The 24,989-nt window shown below is 52.7% G+C and overlaps 3 protein-coding genes across 8 annotated transcripts; 2 read left to right on the forward strand and 1 right to left on the reverse strand.

Annotated features, from left to right (window-relative positions):
- The first annotated feature begins 3,243 nt into the window (after positions 1-3,243).
- NR2C2AP (nuclear receptor 2C2 associated protein) lies at positions 3,244-5,277 on the forward strand. The gene is made up of 5 exons (XM_072786613.1): positions 3,244-3,569; positions 3,743-3,833; positions 4,032-4,137; positions 4,214-4,281; positions 4,555-5,277. Exons 1-5 carry the CDS (start codon positions 3,532-3,534, stop codon positions 4,669-4,671), a joined length of 420 nt encoding a protein of 139 aa, XP_072642714.1. The 5' UTR covers positions 3,244-3,531; the 3' UTR covers positions 4,672-5,277.
- Positions 4,733-10,945, reverse strand: RFXANK (regulatory factor X associated ankyrin containing protein). 4 transcript variants are annotated; one of them, XM_072786610.1, is made up of 10 exons: positions 10,798-10,945; positions 9,946-10,085; positions 9,263-9,457; positions 7,650-7,733; positions 7,431-7,496; positions 7,088-7,188; positions 6,797-6,922; positions 6,346-6,412; positions 5,903-5,983; positions 4,733-4,951 (listed from the first exon to the last, which is right to left on the reverse strand). In XM_072786610.1, exons 3-10 carry the CDS (start codon positions 9,447-9,449, stop codon positions 4,881-4,883), a joined length of 783 nt encoding a protein of 260 aa, XP_072642711.1. In that variant the 5' UTR covers positions 9,450-9,457; positions 9,946-10,085; positions 10,798-10,945; the 3' UTR covers positions 4,733-4,880. The 4 variants fall into 4 exon arrangements, with proteins under 4 accessions (XP_072642711.1, XP_072642710.1, XP_072642712.1 ...); XM_072786609.1 differs by having other exon boundaries at positions 10,760-10,912; XM_072786611.1 differs by having other exon boundaries at positions 10,768-10,898.
- On the forward strand, positions 10,634-21,402 carry BORCS8 (BLOC-1 related complex subunit 8). 3 transcript variants are annotated; one of them, XM_072786615.1, is made up of 6 exons: positions 10,634-11,001; positions 13,855-13,967; positions 14,433-14,497; positions 18,265-18,375; positions 19,739-19,814; positions 20,172-21,402. In XM_072786615.1, the coding sequence occupies exons 1-5, from the start codon at positions 10,965-10,967 to the stop codon at positions 19,770-19,772; spliced, it is 360 nt and encodes a 119-aa protein (XP_072642716.1). In that variant the 5' UTR covers positions 10,634-10,964; the 3' UTR covers positions 19,773-19,814; positions 20,172-21,402. The 3 variants fall into 3 exon arrangements, 2 of the variants coding, with proteins under 2 accessions (XP_072642716.1, XP_072642715.1); XM_072786614.1 differs by having other exon boundaries at positions 10,636-11,001; positions 20,168-21,402; XR_012012128.1 differs by having other exon boundaries at positions 10,637-11,001; positions 18,265-18,421; positions 20,168-21,402.
- Positions 21,403-24,989: the final 3,587 nt, after the last annotated feature.

The following is a 24,989-nucleotide window of genomic DNA, read 5'->3' on the forward strand; positions in this document are numbered from 1 at the left end:
GGAATCTGCTGGGTTCAAAGAGCTATTTATAGGCCTGCACTGGGATTGGGTGAGCCACCCCTGCCAGCCCTGACTGCCTTCTCTGTATTCCCCCCATACTGGGGCCCAGGCCAGGGGCTGGAGCAAGCTGGGGGAGGAAGCAGGGGAGGGGGCTGGTGGGCCAGAGCAGGAGCAGAGAGATTGGGCCTTCCAGGAGATCTGGGTCTCGGGGGTAGACAGATTCCCTGCAAAGTGCCTCTTAGCATACCCAAAGTGCCTCTTAGCATACCCATACACATGGACACGACGCAGGCAACCACATTCACATGTGTCACACAATGTCGCCAACAAACCACACACAGTGACAGCACAGGTGGCTTATAGACAACCATATGAGGCAAGGCCATGTATGAGTCACACAGACCACATACAACCTCATTTGGTCACACACAAGTCATGTGTGTTGCACAACCAAACTCACACCTATGATCCCCGCTGTACCTCTAGTCCCTTCACACTCAAATAGACGTACCACGGTTCACATCTACTGCATCTTAACCTTCCTGGCAGCCACACACAGCCCACAATTGCCCCACATCACTCACATCCACCATGTTTATAGGCATGGGCGCACCTACAGACAGCCAGCACTCAATTATGATCACTGGGCACCCCTGCACCAACACGGAGGTGTATAGTCCTCCCAAGACCAACCTCACAGCACAGCCACTCATGGACACCATTCAGCACTTTCAGCACACCCAGTTGTGGCCCCAGGATGTTCTTTAGTGCATTCACTTTAGTCCTTTTTCACCTAACCACCTCCTCCCACTCCTACTATCACCTCCAGTTTCCCAGGCTCCCAGGCTTGCACCCAGCCAGGACTGACAAGCCCAGCTGGCACCTAGTGTGCATCTGTCTATTCCGAGGTATGCCCTGTTGGACCCAGGCAGATGCTGGCAGATAAATGCCACCTGCACCTGCCCCACTGGGGGCTGGAACTGTCACATTCACCCCCACATACTCTTTGGACTGGGGCCTTGAAGCAATCATTACACTTATCCCCCAGGGGGAGACCAAGGCTTGAAGCTATCTGGAGGCCTTCCTCTACCCTGTTCCACTATAACAAACACATGGGAAATGGACCTGTTTTTTGCCCATGGGGATGGGAGGGCCGCATCTCCAGAGAGAGTCCCTACTGATCCATACTTGCTGTGTGACTTCAGCAAATACCTCACTCTCTCAGCCTCTACTTCCTCATTTGACAAATGGAAAACTCAGCCCAGTGGGAGAGAACTCCAGAGTCGGACTGAGGTTTGAATCCTGGTCCTGCTGGATGACCTTAAACAAACGACTTTGCTTTTCTGTGCCTCAGTTTCCCTCAGTGAACTGGAGTTGCAGCTCTTGGCTCTTCCAGAGTTTCCTCTGCCCAATCCCCAGGGTGATGGGGGGAGGGAGTGCCTAGTCTCTCCTCACTGGGCAAATGAATGGACCACTTTTGGCTGCCCTGCTGGGAGCTTAGAGCTGCTAATTCCCTGGAGAAACAGGAGGTTCTTTCATGCCCAGGCGCCAGTGGGGTGAGGAGGCGGGAAGAGGGTACTGAGCTGGCCTCAACCCAATGGGCAAGGTGGCTCCATGCCAAGACCAAGAGTGGCATGGGGGGGGGCCCTAAGGCCATGCATATCCTCCCTGGGAGACTTTGGTTATATCCTCAACTGTAAAATGGAGGTGACATGGACCAGTACAGCAGGTTTAAAGAACCAGTGGATGGTGACAAAATGTGGCTTCAAGTCAAACACAGCAGTCCTATAAATAGAATTCCCTCCATTTCACAGGTGAGGGAATTGAGGGTCAGAGAGGTCAACATGCTTGTCCAAGATCACATGGCCAGTGAGAGAGTGACCCACCCAGGATTTGAACTGGATCTGGGCCCTCCAGGGTCCGTGGTCTTCCCACCTTCATCTGGGGGCAAAGAGGTCTTTTTGGCCGCCTGCAGTCCTGGCCCCAGCCCTGAGACCAACAGAGCCAGGTTTAGATGGCACCAAGCCATGACTGAATGCAGGAAGTCCTGGCAGGCCGGGGCTGATGGGGCAGCCCTTCCGCTGGTGTCCCAGTTTCCCAGCCAGCCCCCACCCCCACTCCCACCCCTCCTGGAGTGGGCTTGGGACAATGCTAGTAGGATGCCAAGAGAACCATTCCCCTAGCCCCTGAAGAAAGGGGCTGGATTCTAGACCATTCAGCTAAAGCCAGGAACCTCCAGCCTTCTGCCAGTGGCTGATCTGTCTCAGAACCCTCCATTCATGCAGATGGGATGGTGTCCTGCCCTTTCTCAAACACCTTCAGGCTCAGCAGGATCTTGCTCCACATATTTTATTCAAAGTCATCATCTTTCACCGAATCACACCTTTGTGTATGCTGTTCTCCCTGCCTGGACAAATCTATTCCCATTTTTCTTACCCTGATAAATTCTTGCCTACCCATTAAAGTACAGACACAATATCCCCTCTCCTAGGAAGCCCTCCTTCCAGGTAGAGCCCCTGGTCTCCCAGCCCTATTTCTCGCTCTGGCTCAGCCCTAGCCACATGGGCCTGGGAGTATGTGTGCCTAGTTCTGTCTTATCCAAACTGGGGGCTCCTCAGGTAGGGGGCTGGAACCGAGGCCCCTCATGGTCCCCAGCACCACCCAACACAGGGCTGGGCAGTAGGGATTGATAGGCACTTAGTGAGCCAGTAAACCAAATATTCAGTCTTTGTGCAATCTGGTTTGGCAAATTCAAAATTTTTTTTTTTTATTTATTTATGATAGTCACACACACACACACACAGAGAGAGAGGCAGAGACATAGGCAGAGGGAGAAGCAGGGTCCATGCACCGGGAGCCCGACGTGGGATTCGATCCCGGGTCTCCAGGATCGCGCCCTAGGCCAAAGGCAGGCGCCAAACCGCTGCGCCACCCAGGGATCCCTGGTTTGGCAAATTCAAAACCCACTTCCCATGCCCCCTCCTCCAGGAAGCCAGTTCCAGGCAGCATTTACTGGGAAGAAAGATTTGGAGGCTAAGCTTCCCGTGTCCTACCTACGAGGCAGCATTAACAGTTACAGATTGGGGATGCCTGGGTGGCTCAGTGGTTTGAGCACATCCTCGTCGGTGCCTGACTTCTTCCTCCAGCTCTGAGGCGAACTCAATCCCTGGACGAGGGCCCTTTAAGAGGCGGGCGTAGAGGGGCGGGGCTCAAATTTTGTCCCTCCCCGAGAGCGCAGGCCGGGCCGGCAGAGTCAGTTTGCGCCTGCGCGGACTCCTCGTGGTTCCGGGTCCGCTTCGGTTCTGCGAGCTCTTCGCGGAGAGACGGAGGCTCCGGCCCGAACCTCGCAGGAAACCCGTTTCCCTCCCTTGAACCTGCTGCGAAAGTCTGGCCTCGGGTCATTGGCAGTTTCTTTGAAATCCTCGCAGACTCGGGCGTGGTCAAGGTCGCGCGGCCGTGGCGGCGTCGGCGCCTGGATTCGCGCACGAACTGAAGTCAGGTCTGAGCCCTGCGAGGCTTCGTGGAGCCAAGATGACCCACTCTTTGGTTTGTCCGGAGACAGTGAGCAGGTGAGGACCTGTGGGGCGGGCAGCGGCAGGCGTGGTAGTCCTAGAGCCGCGGGTTGGCAGGGTTAGGGGCGCGGGGGAAAGCTCTGGAGGGGAGGAGGGGGCGGGCCCACTGGTGGGCGAGCCCTTGGCGCTGGGCCCAGCCCCTCTTCTCACTCGGATTCTGGTGCCTCCAGGGTGAGTTCAGTGCTGAATCGCAACGCCAGGCAGTTCGGAAAGAAGCATCTATTCGACCAGAACGAGGAGACGTGCTGGAACTCGGACCAGGTGAGGCACCTCTCCCTGGACCCTCCACCCTTCCCGTCAATCAGATTCAGGAGTCCAGGGTGCCTTGAGAACTGAGTGGCACTCCAGCTGGGCAGCCCAATTGGCCGTGGAAGGAACGTGTGCCCGCGCCCCAGCGGCAACCCCGCCCAGCCTTCACTGTGTGAATGAGAGAGCCTCAGTTTCCCTGTCTGCTTCCAGGGCCCCTCCCAGTGGGTGACACTAGAGTTTCCCCAGCGCATCCGTGTCTCCCAGCTGCAGATCCAGTTCCAGGGGGGCTTCTCCAGTCGCCGGGGCCACCTGGAAGGTATTGGAAGGCTCTGGAAGGTGGGGATTTGAGAGGGGCACACCAACCTCACAGCCTGCCCCTTTCTCTACTGCAGGTTCCCAGGGGAGTGAGGCTCTTAACAAGATTGTGGACTTCTACCCTGAGGACAACAACTCACTTCAGATATCCTGCCTGGGGTTCTGGGGTGGAAAGGCTGGAGTGGGGTGCGGCATTGGTGGGGGGTGGTCTGTGCCTCTGAAAGCTGTAGGCCCTTGAGCAAGTAGGCTCTGGGCCTCCATTGCTTCATCTGTAAAGTGAGCTGATAACTTGTTCTGTGTGAGAGCTTTAGAGGGGCTCACAGTGTGCTGGGTCACTCAGCGCATTGGTGGTGTCTGAGCTGGGGCTGGTGGATAGGAAACGATGAGCTACCTATTTCCCTTGACTGCCTGTGTTCACACCTTCCCTGTGCCAGCTGCCGAGGTGGACCAGCTGAAGGTGACATTTGAAGACACCACAGACTTTTTTGGCCGAGTAGTCATCTACCACCTGCGGGTGCTGGGGGAGAGGGTGTGAGGCCATTGGGTAGCTGACTCCTCCAAGAGGCCCTTGGGGAAATACAGTGACATTCTTCAGGTTATGCAGAGAAGGTTTATTGGTTCCTCTTGGGAAGGATCCCCTCCTACTGTCTGTCCAGGAGCTGCCTTTGAAGCCAGTTCTGGGTTTCCCCAGCTCTGGGTCAACTGTTTTGTTCCCTGAGTATCTGAGTCCCCAGCAGGCAGTCTTCACTCGGGATCTGCGGGCACCAGGTTGCTCTGGAAGAGTTTGAGGATGTGGTTCTCGATCACCTGTTGCACTGGAAATAGGACAGGGAAAACGTGGGCGGTAAATTGAATGGAGGCAGAGGCACCAGCCAAATTGTACACTTTCCTGGCGGATGAGCTGGGGTATCCCATTGTGAGAACTGCACTTGTCTCTCGGGGGACAAAGCTCATGTCTCTAAGCCGGGCCCTGGGACACGGATGGAGGACCCACTTCATGCATGGGGAAATACACACTCTTCCCAGAGTACAGTGGGAGGATGGAGGCACCCAAGCCAGGAGACTCAACTTCCCTATCGTTTGTAAAAATATATTTATGGAAGTTTTTTAGAGTCATAAAAATAATCTTTACCAATCAAAACTCGTGACTTGTGACTTTTATTAAAGGATGAGAGAGGCTGTGAGGAAAGACTTCTGTCCCAAATGGGATAAAATTCAAAGGAATCCCTCCATGACCCAAAGGGGTTGGTTCTATTAGGATTTCTCCATTTGGTAGATGGGGAAGCTGATGGGGGAAGTGGGGAATCGAACTGAGGTCTGCCTTTTGTCCCTACTCACACTCGCCTCCTGCCACGGAGAGGGCTGGCCTCAATGACCCCGTGTACTGTGGTCCAGCCCCTCCTTGGCATCTTTCCTGGCGTCCTCATCCTGTCAGGTCTCTGTATGTACTATTTCTCCAGGCTAGATGCCATCTTCCCTCCCTTTGGGCCTCCAGGAAGCCCTCCCTGATTCCCACCAATTACGGGGCTGGGCCAGGGCTTCTTTGGGCCTCCCAGTGCCTGTGTGTATCCCATCATGAACCTAGTCACTGACACATGTCAGCCTCCTGCACATGCCCAGGCCAGGTACACAGTGGCATTAGATGTTTGCTAACGTGAACATTCTCACTGGTAGCATCTGACATCTAAGATGGATGTCCTATGTACCCCTCTGCGGTCACCCTGCCTACAGCATGCTGTCAGTGCCCCCACGTGTCTCAGGCTGACCTTTCCGATATCCTAGGGCCACGGCAAGGTCCATTGGGGTATAGCCAGAGTCAGCCTCAGTGGTAAGATCAGCTCCTCGAGCTGCAAAGCAAAGTAGGTGCCATTGCGGGGTGGAGGTAGAGGTGGGGATGGGGGACTGGGAACCTAGAATGGGGCATGGTGACTTGGGAGGTCCAGTGACCCCTCACAGGTCTGCTGTTGCCATGTGGGCTTGGATGAGAACCTGAACTCTCCAAAGAATGTGGCCAATAGAATCCCCACCTCCAGGGTCCCTGAGGCATGAAGGGTATGGGTATTCAACATGGTTTGCCAGACCCTTGTACTATCCCACAATCTCCTGTCCCCAAATCAGTCCTCTAGAAAAAGCAGAGAGTGACCACCCATCCCAAGAGCTGTTTGAGCAGAGCCTGAACCTCTCCCTGGCCCTCAGGATTCCCACTTACCCAACAAGGCTTCTACACACTTCACGTGGTTCCCACGGACGGCGTACAGCAGTGGTGTCCCTCCATTCTGTCAAGGGCAGAAGCAAGGGCAACCAACATTCTGTCTTTTCCAAATTCTCCCAACACCCCCAACCCTCTAACTTAATGTGGTCCCTCCTCCTGCTCATCATCTGGCTTAACTCCTTTGGGCCTCAGCTTAGATACCCCTTCTTCCAGGAAGCCCTCCTTGACTTCCCTTAGCTATGCAGGTCACCTCTGGGCTCTTGCCGTTGCCTGTGTGTCTGCTATCACAGTTTTATTCACTATGTTTCAGCTGACCGTTTACGTGGTCTTCCCTCCTCCAAAACTAGGAGCTCTGTGAGGCTCAGGGATGGGTCTGTCTTGTGTTCTCAGCACCTAGAACAGGCCTGATACCCTGCAAGGTGCCCAGGGCCAGTGGGTGGTGCCTCACCCAGTCGTAAATGTTGATGTCCACATCACGCTCGAGCAGCAGCCCTACAATGTCTGTGTAGCCGCCCATGCTGGCCAGTGACAGGGCACTTTCCCGTTCCTTGGCCAGGATGTGGGGGTCAGCACCCTGCAGTGGGGGGAGCACAGGGAGTGGTGATGGGGCAGGTAGGGGCATCCCCTGAAATCCCAGGGTACCCATCGCAGCCCCATCTTACAGGCATGACACCAGTAGACTCCGACCCCAGACTGCCCTCAAGTCCCCAGGGAAGCCCTGAGCTGGGCTGGGACGCACCCATTCAAGCAAGAAGCGGACAGTCTCGATTTCTCCGAATGCGGAGGCCCAGATGAGGGGGGTGAAGCCATGCTCGTCCGGCTTGTTGATGAGGTTGTCGCCTGGCAGGAGGGGGGTGGTACCACTGGGATGCACCCCTGCCCACTCTCCCCAATTCTGTGGGAGCAGGGACAGGGTGGGCGGCTGGGGTCAGATGTGAGAGGGGAGTACACATGTGGACATGCTCAAACATGTAGACAGATGTACATATGTGGGAACAGGTCATTTCAGTACCCACATGCATACCCCAGCACGTGTAGTCAGACAGGTATGGACACCCCAGCATACTTGTGGGGACACACACCTTTCCTCAGATGTTCCTTCAGCTGGCTCAGTTCTCCCTGGGCCGCGAGCTGATGGATGGACAGGGCTAGGGACCAGAGAGAGGCAGAGTCCTCACCTATCACATCCCTACCCTGTGCCTCTGTTTACCCCAGCCAAAGTTGCTCTTCTCAGTCCCTGCCATTCCTACTACCTCCACCCTACTATTTAGGGAGGCTGGGGTACCAGAGGCCCCACTTACAGTCCAGGGTGGCCGGCAGGGCTGAAACCTCGTTCCCCCGCTGCCGGTTGGTAAGGGTTGTGGAGTGCTTCAGGGAGCTGCCTCCTGGAAGAGAGAAGAAGGGCCTCAGTGTCCTCTCAGTATGTTTCTGGGGTTTCAGACAAGACCATGGGGGCCTGGAGCTACCAAAGACAGTCCCTCACTCCACCATCCACTCACTCTGCCCTCCTGGATACCCAGGTATTCTTTCTCCTCTATACCTGGTGACGTTCTGGGCAAATGAGACATAGTCCCTGCCCTCAAGGGGTACCTGGACAAGTAGGGGGGGGTCAGAAAGAGAGAAATAAGTGTTCAGGAGATCTAAAAAAGCAGGTAGAAGAGAGTGGAAAGGGGAGAGCAAGGGGTGCGTGCATTTTAGACAAAGTGGTCACAAGGAGAGCCACTCCAAGAGGTGACACCTCTCAACTGAGAGCTTGGTCAGTTGAAGAAACCAGCCCTAGGAAGAAGTGGGAGAAGAATGTTCCACACGGAGGGAACAGCAGGGACCAAGATCCCAGAAGGTACTGAATTAGATGTGGACTCCAGTCAAAAGAAATCCTCGGGTCCTTGACAGGGTCAACAGAATTACCATCTGACCCAGCAAGTCCACTCCTAGGTATCTACCCTCAAAGAGCTAAAATCAACTGCCTAGACAAAAACTTGTACACACACGTGTATAGCACACTAGTCATGGTTGCCAAAAGAGGAACAACACAAGTGTCCCATCAGTGGATGAAAGGATAAACAATAATGGTCTGCAATGGAATATTAGCAAGTCGTAGAAAGGAATGAACCTGGGATGCCTGGGTGGCTCAGCGGTTGAGCACCGGCCTTCAGCCCAGGGTGTGATCCTGGAGACCCGGGATCGAGTCCCACATTGGGCTCCCTGCGTGGAGCCTGCTTCTCCCTCTGCCTGTGTCTCTGCCTCTCTCTCTCTCTCTCTTTCATGAATAAATAAATAAAATCTTAATAAAAAGGAAAAAGGAATGAACCTCAAAAACATGCTGAGGGGCACCTGGCTGGCTCAGTTGGAGGAGCATGTGATTTGATCTCAGGGTCATGGGTTTAAGCCCTAAGGGGGGGGGGTGTAGAGATTGCTTAAATAAATAAAACTTAAAAAAACATCATGCTGAGCAAAAGCAGGCAGACACAAAAGACCTGTTTTATGATTCATTTATATGAAACATCCAGAACAGGCAAATCCATAGAAACAGAAAGAGGATTCGTGGCTGACGGGTTGGGGAGGGAGGGATGGAGAGTGACTACTAATGGGGATGAGGTTTCCTTTTGGGGTGATGGAAATGTTCTGGAATAATAGATAGAGGTGAAGGTACACACACTGTGAATGTACTTACTGCCATTGAAATTGTATGCAAGTCTGGTTAAAATAGTAACTTTTATGTTACGTGGATTTAGTCACTATATATACACACATATGTGTGTCTGTTTGTATAAAAGCAATCTTTCACTGGGTGGAGAGGAAAGACATATCCTAGGTAGTGAAATATAAAGACAGATGTCCTATCTTGGGCCTGACATTCCACAGTTCTTGCATCCCAGAGGCAAGAGGAATCCAGGGGAAATATCCTACCTACCCTGAGGTGAGGAGGCACCAGCATCCGGTTCAGGATTCCCAGGCTCCAAAGTGCAGGGGAAAAGACTGAGCACCACAGTGTCTGAGCCATCGGGGGCCTCATCTCCAGGGTCTTCAGGGTCCCCAAATTCTGGAATGGGGAGCTGCTGGGTCACACCGAGGTCCTCTGCAGGCTGGGTGGGCTCCATGGGGGAAGCTGATAGAAGCGCCAAAGGGGAGAGATAACAATAATTACCAACAACTACTATTTAATATGCACCAATGGCATACCCAACCTTGCACAGTGAGGGTGACTAAATTCTAGCTCAGCTGGGAAGTTAAAACCAGAGTCCAACTGCTTTTCAGGCCCACTCCTCTCCCGCACTCCCAGACACATACAACATACTTTTCTTAAAATGGGGTCAACTACCTGGGTTCGAATCCCTCCACTTACAGCCTGAGAACTTGGGCACATGACTTAACTTCTCTGAGCCTCAGTTTCCTCATTAATATAATGGAGAAGTGAAGTCTAAAATTATGCTTGTAAACAGCTGGGGAGCTGATACAGGGGGCAGAGCTTAATAAACGTTCTCTGTAGTTATTTTTATTGGGGGAGGGTCCCCGCAATGAGTGTGTGCTCAACAAAGATGTGATTGGTCCCATCCCTACCGGCCCCTCCCAAACAGATCCAGGAGGTCCACTCACCTCTAACGAGCCTCCTCTGTCACCTCACGCCGCAAGCCCGGGTCCCCCAAAAGTTGGGGGACCAATTCACAAACTTTTCTCCTCCAACTGATACAGGAGGGAGCAAGCTGGAGCCTGGACCCTCAGCGTCCTGGTTTCTTCTGCCGGGACAGAGAGCAACTTGATACGCGACCGCTACCCCCACCCCAGAGCTCCCCCACTGCGCCTGCGCACCCTGCCTCCCCCAAAAGTGCTCAAAGGCGAAAGCAGAAGTTGCTTCTGGCCCTTTAAGACTTGAGGGAGGGGCGTGGTTTCCGCTGGGGCCTGAGGGTTGCTGCTGCGCCTGCGCCTTCTTGCCCCGGCGTCTCTGGAGGGAGCTCGCCGGGTCAGGAGGGATGGGTGGAGCCTCAGAGGGCTCTGAGGATTTCATTGAGCCTGGCTTCCGTCACTCTCCCCCAGCTCCGCCCACAGGCTTTTCCAGAGGGCGCCGCTGGGCTCCAGTTGCGGCCAGATGGGAGGGGCTTTCTCTGGTCGGAAGGTGGTGGGCGGGGAGCAGTCCCGGCGTCAGGGATTTAAAGGGGCGACGCTACTGTTTGGCCCAGTGCACAACAATGCCGTCTTTGCTGTCTTGGGGGCTTATGAACACGTGTATGAATCTGACGGTAACAGGAGGGTACAGAGGAGCCGTTTATGCAGCCCGAAGTGGGCGGTGTTTGGAGCGTTTCCCCAATTCGTCTACCTCCGGAAAAGGGAGTTCGGGACGGGAGGGCGCCCTTGCCCCTTCCTGCCTGGGTGTCCCTTCCGGAGCTTCAGGGGTTCTCCGCGCCTTCCTCACCCGCCTACCGGTGCCTCCTTCCCCAGTCTCTCACTCACGGCTTCTCTCCAGTCTGGGTACACGGAGGAGTGGGGAGGGCAGGCCAGTTGACCCCAGAACTAGAGCGGCGCAGCGTCTGGTTTCGCAGGGGGAGGCTTAGGTAGCCTTCCACACTGTCGGACTTCCGCTTCCGGTCTCCGGCCTCCGGCCTCCGTCCGCGGTCGCTATGGAGGAACCCGAGATGCAGCTCAAGGGAAAGAAAGGTGGTGTGGGACCCCGGACTGGACGGAAGGGTGACCTGACAGGGGGCAGGAGGGGACAAAGGCTTGGAGGGAGCTTGCGGGGGAACGAAGTGAACGGCCATTGAATCCTGGCTCGGCCGCTGACTAGTTTTAAAACGTTTAGAAAGTTGCCGTGCCTCGGTTTTGTCATCTGTAAAATGGGGTGTGTAATAATATAGTCTGTCCCCGCTTCGCGTAGGTTTATTGTGAGAACTCAATGACCGGGTATTTTGTAATGCATTGGAAGGACACCTGGGACTTGGTGATCGCTGTGCGCGTTATTCATATATATATATATATATAAATATATAAAATAAAATCTTTATATATAAAGATTTTATTTATTCATGAGACAGAGAGAGAGAGAGGCAGAGACACAGGCCGAGGGAGAAGCAGGCTCCATGCAGGGAGCCCGATGTGGGACTCGATCCCGGGACTCTAGGATCACGCCCTGGGCCGAAGGCAGGCGCTAAGCCGCTGAGCCACCAGGGATCCCCCATTCCCTTATATATTTACCCGTGTGTCTAGGTTTACGTTAACATCAAATATTTGTGATTCACGTGTTTCCAAATTACAGAGTGCCACAGACTGTGTTTAAGTTACAAAGGTTTTTGTTATTTTATTACACACATTATTTCTAGTTAGTTATTTACAAGGCACAAGTACATTTTGTAACAACCCTGAGGGTGAGCTGTTAATGCTCGTTTCCAAAACGAGGAGGATGAGGAGGATAAGAGTACCTCCGGTTTGGAGGTGAAGGGTGGGCTCTGCCCCCCGGAGGGTCCAGTAGTGAGCTAGACGGACTGACACTCCCCAGACTCACGCACAGCCTCCCTTGACTCTCAGACATACTAGTGTTCTCTCTCTTGTCCACTGTACTGTGCTGGACAATACCGTGGGGTCCATCTCTGGAACAGACCTCGAGATGGGTACTGTTATTACTCTGTTTTTAAAGGTTAGGAAACTGAGGCACAGGGAAGCCCCTGACCTCAAAAATCCAAGCTTTGATTGATTGATTTATTTTTGGTAAACATGTAACCTGATAAAGAATGAGAATTTAAGTGTAAGAGAAATGAACAAGATGCTGAGGCTGAGAATGAGGTGAAAGGGACATCTGATTAAGCTTGGTGATCAGGGAAGGCCTTGCCCAGGAGGTGACAGGAGAGATGAGCTGGGACAGGAGGGATAAAGAATAGCCATTGAGGGAAGGGCGAGTCTGTGGCAGAACAACAGGTGCAACAGCGCTGAGGTGTCAGTGTTCAGAGCTTGCGGCAATACAGCAGCTACTGGTCACTGTATTGTAGGTAATTAATTTAATTAAAATTAGGTAACACTTAAAATTCGTAAGGTGAGCACTGAGTGTTGTATAGAATTGTTGAATCACTTCATTAATACACCTGAAACTAAAATGACACTGTACTGGAATTTTAAAAAAAATTTAAAGATTTTATTTATTCATGAGAGACACACAGAGACAGGCAGAGATATCAGCATAGGGTTCAGAAGCAGGCTCCTTGCAGGGGATCCCAGAACCCTGGGATCACGACCTGAGTCAAAGGCAGACACTCAGCCACTGAGCCACCCAGGTGCCCCTGGAATTAAATTTTTAAAAAATAGTAAAATAAAATTCAGTTTAGGGGTCATATTAGCTACATTTCAAGTGCTCAGTAGCCATATGTGTCTAGTGGCTACATTTTTAGATGCTACAGATTATAGAACCTTTTTATCATCTCGGAAAGTTCTTTTGGACAGTACTGAGGGTGTTCAGAGAACAGGAGGCTATTGTGCCTTGTGTGGAGGGTGAGGAGGGGAGGGTGTGTGGAGGGTGAGGAGGGGAGGAAGGTCAACAGCAGCCAGAATATACAGGGCCCTGTGGACCATTGTAATTTAGGTGGGTTTTATGCTCTGGCTGATGGGAGCCATGGGAGGATTTCAGACCAGGGAGGGACATATCTGATATGTTCATTGGAGCTCATTCCATCTGTTGTGTGGAGATTGGACTGTTGGCAGAAGGGAAGCAGGGAGACCAGGGAGGAGCTGACTGAACCTGGTATCCCAGTGGGGGTTGGCCATTCCGGACCAGTGGGGGCACGTAGATGAGATTTGGACTTTGTTTTAAAGCGGACTCAGCAGGATCTGTGCATGGATGGGAAGATATAAATAACTGGCTGGCTGGGAATGCCATTTGTTGAAGCAGACCCTGGGATGAGGATTTGTGTGTAATTAATTGACCAGGAGAACCCCCCCCCCCCCCAGGGGAGAGAGAGAAACAGGATAGGGAGGAAGCTGAGCAAGGAAGCTGTCAGGTAAAATTCTCAGCCTGATCCTTCAGGAGAACTCAGAAAGATGAGTTCTACCTCCACTTTGTCCCAACACACGGCACAGGACATGGGCTTTCATACCCCTTGATGGTCCATCATGGCTGAAGGCCATCCAGGGACCTCAGCTTCCAGACATTTTCAGGTCTAGTAGCTAATGGGATCCTCCAAAGAAAAATTGCAGATTCATTCTCTGGGATAAAAGGAATGTAAGAGGGTCCAAGTGGACAGAAGCAGTGTCGGCTACAGGTGGGCTTGGGAGGGAAAAGATCATGAGCTCACTGGATGTGTTAACATCATAAGTGAGGCCTTTCTGTGACCATCTCCTTCAACCTATCACTGGGGCCATGGGTGACCCAGCTCCTGGGTGGGACACCAGACAGTTCTCACTGCTGTAGCTGGACTCTCGGATTAAGCAGTCAAGAGTCTTATGCTTTGTCTCTTTGTGTTTCTGCTGTGCTTCCTCTTGCTCTGCCACCCCTGACCCCTCCCCCCCAACTGTTGATTCTCGGTCCAGTCACAGACAAGTTCACGGAGAGTGTCTATGTCCTGGCCAACGAGCCGTCGGTGGCCCTGTACCGGCTGCAGGAACATGTGCGTCGCTCTCTGCCCGAGCTGGCTCAGCATAAGGTGAGCCCCACTTACCCTTGCCACTGACCTCCCCCAGAGTCCTCACTTGAGCTGGGGCCTGCTATGTGGAGCAGAGGCTGTCAGGGGAGGAGGCAAGGCTGGGACACTGGCAAGGAGGCACGAGGTCACTGAGGTTGGGGCCATGGGTGAACAGATTTGGAGGAAGGGGACAGCAAAATATGCATTAGTTGTGACATGTGTGATGAGAAGGAGGCAGCTGCATGTGGACCTGAGGGAAAGATGTGCCAGTCAGAGGGAACAGCCAGTGCAAAGACCCTGGAGCATGGTAGCCAGGTGTTCACAGAAAGCCCAGATTGGTGGGGGAGGGGATTTGTAGGAGGAAAGACCAGGATGGAGGGGGCTGATCTCTGTGGCCATGGTGATAGGTGATGAGGTGCTCCATCCCAGAGAATAGGGAGGATGAAAGTGGCAGCCATCTTGATAATAGCTTCCTATCCCCCACAGGCCGACATGCAGCGATGGGAGGAACAGAGCCAGGGAGCCATTTACACAGTGGAGTATGCCTGCAGGTGAGCACTGCAGTCTCCCCATTGGGTTGTCCCATTATGCGCTGGAGGTCACCTCATGGGCATTCAGGGGCATCTCAGCCAGCTGCCCAGTGAATCTTGCCCTGTTGAATGCACCTGAGATGAGGCATGTGGATCTCAACTTAGTTGGCCACACAACAGGTTCCTACTCGGCCTGTGCTTCTCACCATTTGCCTAAACCCCGTGTGCCTCAGGCAGGCTTCTTCCAGGAGCTGAGCCCCTCCATATGTGTCATAGGAGGGGCTCATAGTGGTTTCAGGGAGGTGCCACCTGGGCGGAGCCAGTGCCGTGCCTCAAGGCACATTTCCTTCCCACAGCCAGGACCACAGACTGGCCAGTGGGGTACGGAGAGGGCCAAAACACAAAACACAAACACAAACACTGGCCAGTGGGGTACGGAGAGGGCTGTTTATTTTAAAATCTTTATTTCTGGGGCAGCCCAGGTGGCTCAGCGGTTTAGCGCCTGCCTTTGGCCCAGGGCGTGATCCTGGAGACCCAGGATCGAGTCCCACGTCGGGCTCCCGGTGCATGGAGCCTGCTTCTCCCTCTGCCTGTGTCTCTGCCTCTCTCTCTCTCTGTGACTATCATAAATAAATAAAAACAAAAACAAAAACAAAAAATTTAAAATCTTTATTTCTTTCCAATTTTTTAAAAATTTAAGTGGATTCCATACCCAGTGTAGGGCTTGAACTCATGACCCCAAGATCAAGAGCCACAAGCTCCACTGAGGGAGTGAGTAAGATGCCCTTCCAATTTTTTTTTATTGCACAACATACACATAAAAATTATCACCTTAACCATTTTTAAATGTACAGTTCAGGTATTAAATACATTCATAATGCTATGCAGCCATCCCCACCATCCATTTCCAGAATTTTTTTCATCTTGCAAATCTGAAGCTCTCCCTGTTAAACACTAAATCCACATCCCCTCTCTCTTAGCCCTTGGCATCCACCATTCTGTTTCCTATTTATGAATCTGGCCATTCTAGGGAACTCACATAGAGTCTTATGGTACTTATCTTTTGTGTCCATCTGCTGTCTCTCCACATACTGTCCTCCGCATCTACCCATGTGGCAGCAGGTGTCAGAATGTCCTTCCTCTTTAAAGTCGGGTGGCATCCCATTGTATAGAAGCACTACAGGGTATGCATCTGTCAGTGGACGTTTGGGTTGCTTGCATGCTTTAGCTACAATGGATAATGCTGCTGTGAATGTGGGTGGACCACTTATTCTTATTTTGTGTTTAGCTTTATCTAAGTCTTCAACTACCCCCCCCCCCCGCCCCCAAGGAAAAGATATATGAGAGTAAAAAGCAGTAGTCAGTGTTTCTTTTCATCATTGTACCTTTGCTGGTCTTGCCTCCCGCTCTTCTTTTGGTTCCCCTGACTATACTTAATGCCCTGGCTTGTTCTGTTTGCTTCGGGAATTTGGCAGTTTTATTTAGAACTGCTGTTTGCCCTTTGTGCTGGCTAAGTCGTTTTGGTGGAGGCTAGACACCCCAGCAGTTCTCATCTGTGGCACTGTGGGCTTCGCCTGCCTGTTTCTGTTGTGTGGGCGAAGGTTCCTTGGCAGGAAGTCCTGCTGCTAGGGGCACCGAGCTGAGTGTTCTGCTGTCAGCAGCCTGGGCCCTTCCGCTGGGATAGACGGCAATCCAGACAGATGGTGTCTTCTTGAATATGGTGGCCTCAAACACCCTCCGTATCAGCTCAAGGAAGAGTAGAAAAGAAATAGAAGAGGGCGCCTGGGGGCTCAGTTGTTTGAGCATCTGCCTTCGGCTCAGGTCATGATCTCAGGGTCCTGAGATAGAGCCCCGAGCCAAGCATCGGGCTCTCTGCTCAGTGGGGCGTCTTCTCCTCCCACTCCTACTGCCCTTGCTTATGTTCTCTGTGAAATAAATAAAATCTTTTAAACAAGAGAGAGAGGAAATAGAGGAGTTTCTCCCTTACATCTGTCAGACAGCTCCTGGACAGCTGCGAGCTCACTATCAAGGCCCAGGTTAAAGGAAGAACATGTCAGAGTCTATACTTTCTCCTGGTTCCGCTAAGCTGCCCCATCTAGTGCAGGAGTCTGGGCTATGGATGACTGTTCACACTTAAATTTTAATGCATTAAAATGAAATAAAAGATTCAGCTCCTCTGTCTCACTAACCAGATTTCAAGTGTTTAGCAGCCAATTCAGTGGATAAAGAATGTGCCTGTCATGTTCCAGAAAGTTCCACTGGGCCATGCTGAGCTAGGGAGGAGGCCAGTGTATTCTGAGTGCTTCTCTTGAGGGAAATATGAATTTCTCTATGCTAAGAGACCAGGTTTCCTTTACGGACATGAAAGAGCCCTTATCTTTTAGTTGTTCAAAATGTTTTACTCAGTGTTAATGGTGTAAAATGTAAAGATATTAAATTAGGGTAAACTATTCAATAGGGAACTTATAATAGCAAGCTTTTTATCAAGGTGGGCAAACACTAGAAAAGCTGGCTGTATTTGGTGGTGCTAAGATGAGCAAGCTAACAGAGCAGGTGACAGCCAAGGCTCCTTTGCACCCCCACCCCCGCTTTGCTCTCCTGGCCATTTTCCAGCAAGACCCTGGTTGATAATAAACGGGAGTGATTTCTTTGTCTTTGATAGAAAGATTTTAAAGTGACACTTTTATTTTTACTGCAGATGTTACACAGGTGACTCACTGGCATTAGCAAGGCCCTGAGTGGCTTAGTAAATATTTTCCTGTAGTGCCTTTGGAAGGGACTTTGTTTGTTTTAAAGATTTTATTGATTTATTTGACAGAGAGCATAAACAGGGGACGTAGCAGGGAGAGGGAGAAGCAGGCCCCCCACAGAGCAGGGAGCCTGACACAGGGCTTATCTCAGGATCCTGGGATCATGACCCAAGCCAAAGGCAGACGCCTAACCAACTGAGCCACCCAGGTGCTCCTGCAAGGGACATTTTCATTAAGACATTCATCAGTGTGGCACCAACACGAGGTTAGCACAGCTTTGCACTGGTGCCCCCCTAATTGGTGGTGAATTATTCTAGTTCCCTCTAAACTCACCTCCAGAGCTTTTCATAGTTTAGTTGATAGGCTTCCTTCAGAGGCCGGAATAGGTTATCTATTTTTTTTTTTTTTAAGATTTTATTCACCCATTCATGAGAGATACAGAGAGAGAGAGAAAGACACAGGCAGAGGGAGAAGCAGGCTCCACGCAGGGAGCCCAATGCAAGACGTGATCCTGGGATCCCAGGATCATGCCCCAGGCTGAAGGCAGGTGCTAAACCGCTGAGCTATCCAGGGATTCCCAGGAATAGGTTATCTAAAAGGACAGCAAGATGTCTTTGAAGCCATCTTTACATGCTCATAGCTTCTTCAAAACATTAGGTGGTCTAGCAGCAGGGACGTAAGAGTTGCATCTAGGGGTGCCTGGCTGGCTCAGAAGGAACATGTGACTCTTGATCTCTGGGCTGTGGGTTCAAGCCCCGTGTTGGGTGAAGGGATTACTTAAGTGGATAAATAATAAAAACTTAAAAAAAAGTTGCATCTGGCCATCATGTGCTCTGTTGGTTGGATGTCATCTGGGCATGGCAGGGAGATATAAACTTTAAGCCCACGATGAGCCCTTAGGGAAGACCACAGAATCCCCAAGGTACCTGCTGAGCACTGAGTCCCCACCAGCCTCCAATTGGAAGGATACACCAGCAGACCTGGGAGGGGGAGGGTAAAGCAGCAGTGACACTGACTGGGTCCATCCTCCAATTTCAGCGCTGTGAAGAATCTTGTCGACAGCAGCATCTACTTCCGCAGTGTGGAAGGTCTCCTCAAACAGGCCATCAGCATCCGGGACCACATGAACGCTGCCGCCCAGGGCCACAGGTAGCTCCAGGGACCACCCGCTCCTGCTGCTCTCATCCTCTTCACTGTAAGGAACTTTGCTGCTCAGCCAGGAACTGCTTCTTCTCACTCCTTAGCCCCCTTTCCTCATCTCATCGTGTCTCGTGACTTCCTCTCGTCCTTTGGCATCTGTAGTGGGAGAGCTCAGCCACTCAGCACCTAGTCCTGAGTTCTGCTGTGTGCCCGGCCCTGGGCTGGGTACTGGGGACATAACAGTGATCAACACACGTGTGCTCATAGTCTCACAGGGAGGCACACAGCAATCAGGTAAACATGAAACAGATTGCTCATCTTGAGATGTATGAAGGAAGAGAAGGGGGATGGGGGCCTCTCTGAGGAGGTGGGAGCAGAGGCCTGGACATCATGCAGACAGAGATGACCCAAGGAGGGTATTCCAGATTGGACAGTGGTAAGGGCAGAGCGCCCTGGGCTGGTGCTCTGGGAGTGTTGGAGGAACATCTAGGAGGCAGGTGTGACTGGAGCTAGTGAGCAAGAGGGAGACAGCGAGGGGGGAAGGGGCCTTGCTGGCAGCAAGGAAGGAGGAAGGCCCCTGGAGCTGAAGGATGCTTCCAACCAAGGGCCAGATGGTCAAAAATGAAAAGCACTTACAGTCCTTGCACATGGGGGAGAGAGGTTTTGTTTTCATTTTCATTATAATGTAATAAACATGCATTTAAACACACGTGCACATGCCATAAGTTTTAACTCTACTTTGAGACATGTCTGGCTCCTGCAGTATGGTGTTCTGGGATGCCTGTCCCCCACCAGACATTTAGAAAGAAAAAAGATCTGTATTGCTGTTTCTGAAAAATGAGACACAAGAATTATCAAAAACAAAAAGGCCTCGTGAATATGTGAGAAGGAACATGCAACTGTCTTCTCCATGAAGGTGGCGTGATGTGGGTTTATCTGGGTCTGTTCTGCTGCAGGTCAGTGATCCCCATCCGGACTATAATTTACTGTGTAGCATCATGCACAGTGTCGTGGACGCAGTAGAGCTGCAAAAAGCTATCGCTTTGACTTAATTCATGGTGTCCCAAGTGCTTTCAAATGCCCTGCCAAGCCTACCCTTGTGAAACACACGTGCTTCTGAAAGAGGCGTGAGGTGTGGCTACCACTTCTCTGTGCAAGTCCTGTGGGTTTGAAGTGCCCGGGAGACTGCACAAGTCCTCACCATGACCTCTGAAGTGGGTGGCCGGTCCCCCTTTTTACAGAGGATACCTGGAAGGCCGAGGCCAGGGGTTTTAGGGGACCAGAGGGTGACCCAGTCCTGTCTCCAGCCTAACCGAGCAGGCCCGATGGCCTCTGACCTTGGCCTCAAGAACGCTGCACTGTCTTGTTCCAGCCCTGAGGAACCACCCCCGCCCTCCTCAGCATGATCCCAGAAGAGACTTGGAGGTGCTTTGGCCCCTCTGGCTCAGGTCAGTGCCGAGTGTGGTTGTGAGCCTCTATATGTTGTGCTCTGAACTAACCCACCCTCTCACTATCCAAGAAGGGACTTGCTTGTCTAACCACCTGGGCTTTCTCCCTGGGCTTGTAGGATGGTTTCATTAGTGGGAGGCTTCCAGGTAGTAGGGACCTTGAGCCCTCTGCTGCTCAGAACGTTGTCAGTCCTTTTCCCTCATGTTCTTCCTGCCATCTTCCTGCCCCTTATCCAGGCCACAGGCCCTGTCCTGATCCCAGGTTCCCCCTGTCAAGACAGAAGGGGGATCCCATGTTTTTTCCTAGCCTGCCGCGTGCCAGCTGCTTGCTTTACTGACATGCATTCTCTCAGGCAGAGCCCAGCATGGTGGTTACCCAGCCAGCTCAGGAATCTTCACTCCACTGCCGATCTGCTGCTGTGTGACCCTGAGAAAGTCCCTCCCATCCCTGGTCTCTGCTTTTCCCTTCTATCAGAGTGGTTCATCAGGTGGCAGAGGGTGCTGCTGCACAGTGATGTGTGTTATAGCCTTCAGCCACTGCTCCATGACAGACTGTCCCAGAACTTAGTGGCTGACACACAAGACATTTGCCTGCTCACAATTCTGTGACTTGAGCTGGGCTCAGCTGGGCAGTTTTGCTGGGCTTACCTGGAGGCCAGTCTGGCACTCATCAGAGTCTGATGGGGTGGCACAGTCAGAGGTGGCCTTGCTCGCACATCTGCATTTTGGCCAGTGCTGTCGCCTGCAGGGGGTCCGGTTCTCCTCTGCATGGCCTCCCCAGGAGGCCAGCCCAGGCTCCTCTGGTGACCGGGTGCCAGGAGGGCAGCCCCAGTGTGCACGTGCTCATCCAGCCTCTTCTTGCTTCACATTGCGGATATTCCGTTGGTCAAGGCCAGCCACATGGCCAGGCCCAAGACCTGATGGGGAGGACTACAGGAAGGCATCAACACCAGGAAGTGTGGTTGACTGTGTGAAGAGAGCCTGGCACCAAGGAAGGCCGAGCATGCTGCTATTCTGTGCCCATGTAGGGCAGGGTGGGAGGCCCCTGAGGGACTTTCTGAGCTCTTACTCTTGTAGCTCGCAAAGCCCTGCTCATTTGCAGGGCACTGTGATGGCGCTCCATCCACAGAGGCCCTCCCAGAGGGTTGGGGAGGCACAGGTGGGAACGGGGCCTTCACAGCCCCAGAGTGACAGTCCCTCCCCAGAGCCAGGAGGCAATAGACAGCAGAGCTCATGCATATGCAGTCAAAGTACTTATTGGACACCTGCCATGTGCTAGGTCTAGCTCTCTGTCTGGGGGTAGTGAGGAATCTCACAGGCTGTGGGATTGCCTGGGGGGCATCTGGGAGGGCCTGGAGCTGGAGCGACTGCCAAGAGGGTCAGCAACCCACCCCAGTGGCCTACACAGGGTTGCCCACCGGCCCTGGGCCCATACGCTGCCATCTCTGCCTCCCATCTCTTTGTCCTGGTCCCTCCCACCATCCAACCTCAAGGATACCACCCCGCTGCCCTTCCCGCACCCTGTGCCATCTACTGCCCCTTTGCTGCTGCACCCCCTCTGAATAAAATGCTCTGTGGCTCTTCCTGATCCTGCCTGTGTCCCTGTAGACCCTGTCCCCTTCCTCTTCAGAATTGCTGCCCATTGTCCCTCTCAGAATCTTCCATCCCCTTTTTCCCAATACTGCCCCCCACAGGGTGATCAGTCACCTTTATAGGGTCCAATTGCAGTCTCCCCTGGCTTTTGACTTCCCCTGTCTTTTCAGTACCAGGCCTGGACACACGGGCCCTTTTATAATAGGGGAAACAGGCTCCGAGAGATGAGGTGGGGTCACCGCCCTTGACCAGAAGTGAGAGTCATACCCAGATCCTCCAAGCCCTGGGTTTCACCTCTTCTCCCAGTCTCACCGAGGTTCCTGCCTCAGATCCTGCCTCATCAGGTGACCCTGCAACCATGAGGGTCTCTCAGACCCCTCCCTGACCCTCACCCCACCTCCCCCAGCCCAAGTAAAGCTGGGCCTTTGCACACAACTCGTGGGATCCAGCAGCGACTGAAGACCAAGCAAGTGTGGCCAGCACATTCCTCTTCTGCCCAGAGCCTCTGGACCCCTCTGTGAATATATAGAGATGAGGCTTTGCTGCCCCTGGACTCCTACCTGTCCCCCATTGATCATGGACACAGTCATGGCCACAGCCCCTCAGACCCAAAACTGCCACCTTGTTAATCCCGATCCATGATCCTGCGTGCCTGGTACTATGTTGAAGCTTTTGCAAGGGTCACCTTTTCATCCTTCATCCTCAGGTAGCCCAGTAAGGCAGGTGTCACCCCCAAATACAAGAGGGAAAAGAGTCTTCAAGGTGTAGCATGACCTGGGCAGCCCCAGTGGTGCAGCGGTTTGGCACCGCTTGCAGCCTGGGGTGTGATCCAGGAGACCCAGGATCGAGTCCCACATCGAGCTCCCTGCATGGAGCCTGCTTCTCCCTCTGTCTGTGTCTCTGCCTCTCTCTCTGTGTCTATGAATAAGTAAATAAAATCTTTAAAAAAAAAGTGTAGCATGACCTGTACAATGTCACACAGCAGACTCCAGTCTGGCTGAGTTCTATAGCCCTACCTCTGACATGCTATGTGACATTGGGGCCTAGAGCTGGGTCTCTCTGGTCCCCCTTTTCTCCACCAGGGCAAGGAAGGGTGGGCTGGACCTTCTTTACAGGCTGAGGTGGACATTTGTGTAGCTGCCTACATTGTCCACATTGTCTTTTTTTTTTTAAGATTTTATTTATTTTTTTATGAGAGGCACACAGGCAGAGACAGGCAGAGGGAGAAGCAGGTTCCATGTAGGGAGTCTGATGTGGGACTCGATTCTGGGACTCTGGGATCACACCCTCAGGCGAAGGCAGATGCTCAATCACTGTGCCACACAGGCATCCTGGTCCACATTTTGTCTTGAGCAGAAATGCCCACCCTAGACTCAGGTCATATGGAAACAGTCACCTTTAATTCCATGGGTGGTTGTGGGACACTGGCCTGGCCAATCAGAGCCTCCATGTCCCAGGTCACAGTGATTGGGTGGAGATGAGCATGTGACCCAGTGAGGGTTTCACCCAGGAATTTTGTTGGAAGCGTGAGAAAGTCACTGTCTTCCCACTAGGGTTGTGGAGTTAGACAGATGGAAGGAAGACCCAAGAACACTGCATGGGATCTTAGATCCAACTGTACCCGACACTAGGAGATCTAAGTTCTTCAATTTCATTAGTCTCTAACTTACTGTATTTGCCAAAATTGCTTTGAGTCCATTTCTGCGAACTACAGAAGAGCCCCCCCTGACCCCTATGAAATTCAAGCCTGGAAGATTGTGATGCTCGGTTTGTATGCTGCCAAGGCCAGCTGTGTGCCAGTGCAGTATCCAGCAGCAGATATCAGAAAAATCAGAATGGAGTTGTTTGGGGGTATAGTCGGGGTGGGTCTCAGCCTCAGCTCTGAGAGGATCCCCCACACCTTCCTTGGTGGCGCGGATGTTGGAAGAGAGGGGTGGCAAGGATTAGGGGCACCCTTGTGGGGGGAGAGAGAGCGTCCTGGTGGGGTGTCAGTGTTGTGGAGGGGCCTGCGGGCCTAGGATGTTCCTGTGTTCATGAACACAGGAAGTATGGAAGAAGGACTACCTCCCACTGCCAGGAAATAGGGGTCAGTTCTCTCCCCTTTCTAGGGTATATTAGGGGCCTCAATGCCAACATCCTGCCTCCCCACTCAGTTCCGTTTAGTGGGGAGGGAAGATTCTTAGGTCCACCCCATTAGTGGCCTTGACTGGTGTGTGGCACCCCCAGAGTCACTTTCCCTCTGTTTGACTACTCTGAAGGCCCTTCTCGTCCGATTGTCCTTCCATCTGTCTATCAAGCGGCCATTCGTCCAGCAAACCTTGACTGTTCTCTGTGGGCCAGACCCTGTCCGAGGGATGCCCCGTGAGTGAAACCAGCCAGCCCTGGCAGACCTGGCGGTCAGACAAGCAGCTAAATAAGTTAATTGCATATATTCCAGGGGCTGCCTTGGGCTGCTTCTGGACTGTGAGCTAGGAGGGCCCAGCAGTGGTGTGCCCCAGACCCTCCCACGGCTCCCCACTATCCACAGCCCCTGCATGCGATTTCAGCTAGTGTGACTAATAGTATTCTCCATTCAAAGAGCAGGACTCTGGGCTGAAGACCCCACCAGCCTCCCAGCAGGAGGGCTCCCAGCGGCTGCTGGTTTATTAGCATTTTATTTGCTTATCCTCACACCACCTAGAGCGTGCCCACACTCGCTGGCCACCAGGGGGTGCAAGAGGCAAAGACTTGGTCAGGCCTTTGGGCCTCCCAAATGGTCATTGTCCACATTCCTGGCTGTTCCTGGTGGGTGCATTTTGATCCTCTATCCTTTTTCACCTAATACGTCCTCTCTCCCATTTTTCAGAGACTGAACTAGCGTTCCATGAGATCGGATTACCCAGTAGGACCTCACATCTCCCCCCCCACCCCCCACCCGTGTACTCCTGGGCCTCCCAGCAGCCTCCCCTCCTTGCCAAGGTAGAGGTGTGGGCATTCCCAAGCCCAACTCAGTAGGACTTGCTCCCAGGAGAGCCTCAGAGATAGGAGGTGGGGGTAGATGGGAGAGGGGCAGTGAGCTCCCTGTGCCATGAGGCATTCAAGTTGGAACCTAGTACCCATGAGGGTAGGGATGACCTGGAAAGGATCTTAGCTCTGGGTGAATTGTGAAGCCACTTCACGCTCTTTCAAATCTGTGGATGGACTAAAAGGAGACGCAAGAGGTCAGTGACTTGCCCCCAGTTCGTCCACAGTGGTCAGGATGGGAATCAGAGTTCAGTTTTGGCTATTTGTCTTTAGCCCCAATTTAAGTTTTGTTTTTTATTTCAGGCCTGCTTTACACTCCCAGAGGGTCCTATCCCTGAGAAATCGCTTCATAGCTCTGACACATACCCCAGCAAGGTCTTTGGATGCCTCGAGCTTGGTCCCCATGCCCCTCCATCACTCAGACCCACTCTAGGGCTCTCCAGTTCTTCAAGAAACCCTTGGGGACACCCCTTTGGTGCCACCACACATGGGACCCTGGCCAGAGGAATCTCCACGATGGGGGAAACTGAGTCTCACACACAGACACAGACATCCCCAACTGCCTGGGTCAGCGCTGGG

This window comes from Canis lupus, chromosome 19 (genome assembly GCF_048164855.1).
Source record: "Canis lupus baileyi chromosome 19, mCanLup2.hap1, whole genome shotgun sequence".
Classification (NCBI taxonomy): domain Eukaryota; kingdom Metazoa; phylum Chordata; class Mammalia; order Carnivora; family Canidae; genus Canis; species Canis lupus.

Bases quoted from the DNA above. Each gene is read 5' to 3' on its own strand.
- NR2C2AP (XM_072786613.1), top strand. From the start codon at position 3,532: ATGACCCACTCTTTGGTTTGTCCGGAGACAGTGAGCAG. The intron at 4,138-4,213 runs GTATTGGAAGGC...TCTCTACTGCAG, and splicing joins TCGCCGGGGCCACCTGGAAG to GTTCCCAGGGGAGTGAGGCT. The intron at 4,282-4,554 runs ATATCCTGCCTG...GCCTGTGTTCAC, and splicing joins AGGACAACAACTCACTTCAG to ACCTTCCCTGTGCCAGCTGC.
- RFXANK (XM_072786610.1), bottom strand. From the start codon at position 9,449: ATGGAGCCCACCCAGCCTGCAGAGGACCTCGGTGTGACCCAGCAGCTC. The intron at 7,189-7,430 runs GTGTGTGTCCCC...CCCTCCTGCCAG, and splicing joins GAAGGAACATCTGAGGAAAG to GCGACAACCTCATCAACAAG. The intron at 6,923-7,087 runs GTGCGTCCCAGC...CCCCCACTGCAG, and splicing joins TCCGCTTCTTGCTTGAATGG to GGTGCTGACCCCCACATCCT.
- BORCS8 (XM_072786615.1), top strand. From the start codon at position 10,965: ATGGAGGAACCCGAGATGCAGCTCAAGGGAAAGAAAG. The intron at 14,498-18,264 runs GTGAGCACTGCA...CTCCAATTTCAG, and splicing joins ACAGTGGAGTATGCCTGCAG to CGCTGTGAAGAATCTTGTCG. The intron at 18,376-19,738 runs GTAGCTCCAGGG...GTCTTGTTCCAG, and splicing joins GCTGCCGCCCAGGGCCACAG to CCCTGAGGAACCACCCCCGC.